This window comes from Priapulus caudatus, unplaced genomic scaffold, assembly GCF_000485595.1.
Source record: "Priapulus caudatus unplaced genomic scaffold, Priapulus_caudatus-5.0.1 Scaffold704, whole genome shotgun sequence".
NCBI lineage: Eukaryota > Metazoa > Priapulida > Priapulimorpha > Priapulimorphida > Priapulidae > Priapulus > Priapulus caudatus.
In genome coordinates, this window is record NW_014577765.1 from 112,558 (window position 1) to 115,717 (window position 3,160).

General features: G+C 41.4%; 1 protein-coding gene across 1 annotated transcript in view; it reads right to left on the reverse strand.

Annotated features, from left to right (window-relative positions):
• Positions 1-3,160, reverse strand: part of LOC106812942 — a 14,615-nt gene that overhangs the window by 8,712 nt on the left and 2,743 nt on the right. The window contains exon 2 of the mRNA XM_014816952.1: positions 649-1,229. Within this exon, the coding sequence (XP_014672438.1) occupies positions 649-1,229 (581 nt within the window). The remainder of the gene's footprint in view (positions 1-648; positions 1,230-3,160) is intronic.

Here is a 3,160-nt window from a genome sequence, read left to right on the forward strand (position 1 = left end):
CTGGACAATCACCCCCAAACAATCACCCCCGGACAATCACCGCCGGACAATCACCTCCGGACAATCACCCCCGGACAATCACCCCCAGACAATCACCCCCGGACAACCACCCCCGGACAATCAACCCCGGACAATCACCCCAATAAGCTACATATTTACGTCACATTTTTTGCAGATGGGTGTCTGAAAATGATTAAGGTGTTACTCATAGTACAAACTCCTATTGTTTTCGTTAGCATCAATAAATATTGATGATATATTGTTATTAATTTATTAATTATATTAATAGATAAATGTTCATATCCATACTGTGTATCGTGTCATATTTTATGTGCCAGACACATACCTGGTGTGAGGTAGGCGCTTGTAGCAAGATATTACACAACCAATGTTGCTACACCTCAACTAATTAAAACTAGTTTTAACTTATGGATGCTCGGTCAAATGTATTTATAGGTAACGTTATATAAACACAATGGCGTGTGGCAATAAGGGTTCTCTTGGTTTCTTTGCACATAAGACAATCTCAAATGTGTGACAGACATTACATCACATATTCGCTATCCTCGTATGAGAATAAAATCTCTATCGCTAGCATGAGATAATCTGGCATCAGAACCAAGAAAAGTATAACGTCATAGTTCCTACCGATGACCCAGTGATGAATTTCTCCCTTGCAGACGTAACCGCACACATCAATGATGGATGCATCCTTCATGTACTTAATCGCAACGGCACCTCGTGAGTAATGAGGAGGGAACTGCTCCGGTTTCAGATGCTCCTGTAGGCGGTCCAGGAACTCTGTAGTCTCCGTTGTTAACTCACTTAATGTCTCAATAACCTTTCTGAGTTCTTCTTCATTATAGGCAAGGTGAACGTCCTTTGTGGCCATTGATGTTGTTAGCTTGATGAACGCAGGAACACCTGTGGTCTTTAGAATCTCTGACATTGCCGCATCACTCCTGTTAGCGCATGCGCGTAGGTCAACAAACTTGAAGGGAATCGGGTCTGGATCAATAAGCTGATAGGTGTAATACTTGTTGAAACAGTAAAACTCCGACATGAATGATGGACCACAAAGGTAAGGAAACTTTTCCGTGAGAATAGATGCAATAATTGTTGGTGCGTCGTGGTAAGTGAAGATACCGAAGACTGTATTCATGCAGATAAACTGTTCCAATTCTTTCATTTCAAGTGGTTTAATGTCGTTGTTTTTATCACCAAACACACTGAAAACGTGCACAGAGAACTTGTCGCGATATCTCTCGAGGTATTTAGCGATTGCAGGCCTTATGACATCATCGACGATCGCCAACAACTTATTGTCGTGATTTTTTCTTGCTTGGTTCATGATGTTTGCTGCCAGGAAAAAATATTTATAATCTCAGTACCATTACTGTGTTCTCTATCTCATATATTATCAGCTAATCATACTTTTACACGATCCTAGTAATAGGTTGTGTATTAGAATGGGCTAAAGATACAACTACTCAGATGTTGAGACACAATTCCTTAGTTTAATACAAACTATAATACGATAATGTGGATCTAAAAAGATAGTTCATGCGTAGCTGACTTTGATATATATATATAAGTCGGGATGCTTGGGTCTACACTACGGTAGAGTGCTCAATGCATTAGGTTGCAGAGCGTAATATAATATTATAGTCTGTAGATAAATTAAAGACAAGACATCACTTTTAGCTGTTACTCCAAGTTTCACGCTTGCGCGATCATCAGACAACTTTAATGAATATTAAACCTTGTATACATTCCATAACCTATATAAACATGAATGGCGCTATAGCTCTAGTAACTATTAAAAACGCGTTATTTTACGTAATACGCTGCAGTATTCCGCCCACGTATCGTTTTTTTGTTTGTTTCTAATGTTATTGCCGCCATTTATACGAAAATTCACTCATACTCTCCGTAAATATCGTTAAATTAACCCCCCTGTCCCTTCAGCAAATTAACAACAACTATGTAATGCGCGAGCAAGCGCGCGTAAACGTATCGCCCTAGAAAACGCGTTAGTTCACGTAACACGCTGCAGTATTCCGCCGACGACGTTGCTGCGGATAGGATGCTGCAGTATCGTGACTTCCTTCCACGTGGGTGACTCTCCCTGTCAGCTCTTTCCTGTCGTGACTGTACGTGCGGCGGTGGTCGTCACTCACTGCGCGTCGCTGTACGATGATGTTCTGGCCGTCGTCTATCGTCATACGCGAGAGTAAGCCGTTGTCAACGCCGTTGTCCGTGGTAGCGGTGACCACCGCAGCGGCAGTTGTAATGTTTCTCGCTCGGGTCGAGACTGATAATCTTGTAACAGTGTCCGCGCGCGCAGATCGAGGCGACGGGCTCACCTGTGATAGCGTTGGTCGTATATTAAATTGATGAGGATTCTCCAGCTTCTCCTGTGATTTTCATGTTCATTAGGTAATATTTGTTCTCGTGTCGGCACTTCGAAATTAGTCCTGATCTTTTGTTAAGGAGCCTGAATTTGTCTGCTTTAGTAATGTAGAGTTTTTCAGTTAAACAGAGATTGCATTTTTTGGAGATGTTGTTGTATGGGCTTGCTGAAGTGATGATTGACCAATTGATTTGATAATCTTTCTTGTCGTCTTTGAGTTTCCAGATGTGCTTTGAGAGTTCAGTGCTGTTAGCGTATTTCCTGTTTCGAAATGATAGCTTGTGTTTAGTATGACCTTGTTTAAATGTTCCCTCTGTAACTCCGATGTAGTTCTTTCCTATGGTGTCTTCATCTGTAGTTACGCGTGCGTTGTAGACTAGGCTGGTTGATAGGCAGTTATTGTCGCGTTTTCTCGCGCGATACTTTTATGCGCGCATTGCACAGTTGCTGTTAATCTGCGGACGAGACAGGGGGCTTAATGTGACGAAATTTACGGAGAGTAGGACTGAATTTTCGTATAAATGGCGGCAATAAGATTAGAAACAAACAAAAAAGTTAAAAGTCGAACAACAATATACGAGCAGAACAATCCGTTTAATTATAGATCTACTGACTTTGGTAACTATGGCCAGCATACGGTTTCCGCAGGCAACCGTACGCGAGCTATAGTTACTAGAGCTATAGAACTACATAACAATAGATAACTAAAACAATAGCGCCATTCATGTTTATATAGGTTATGGAATG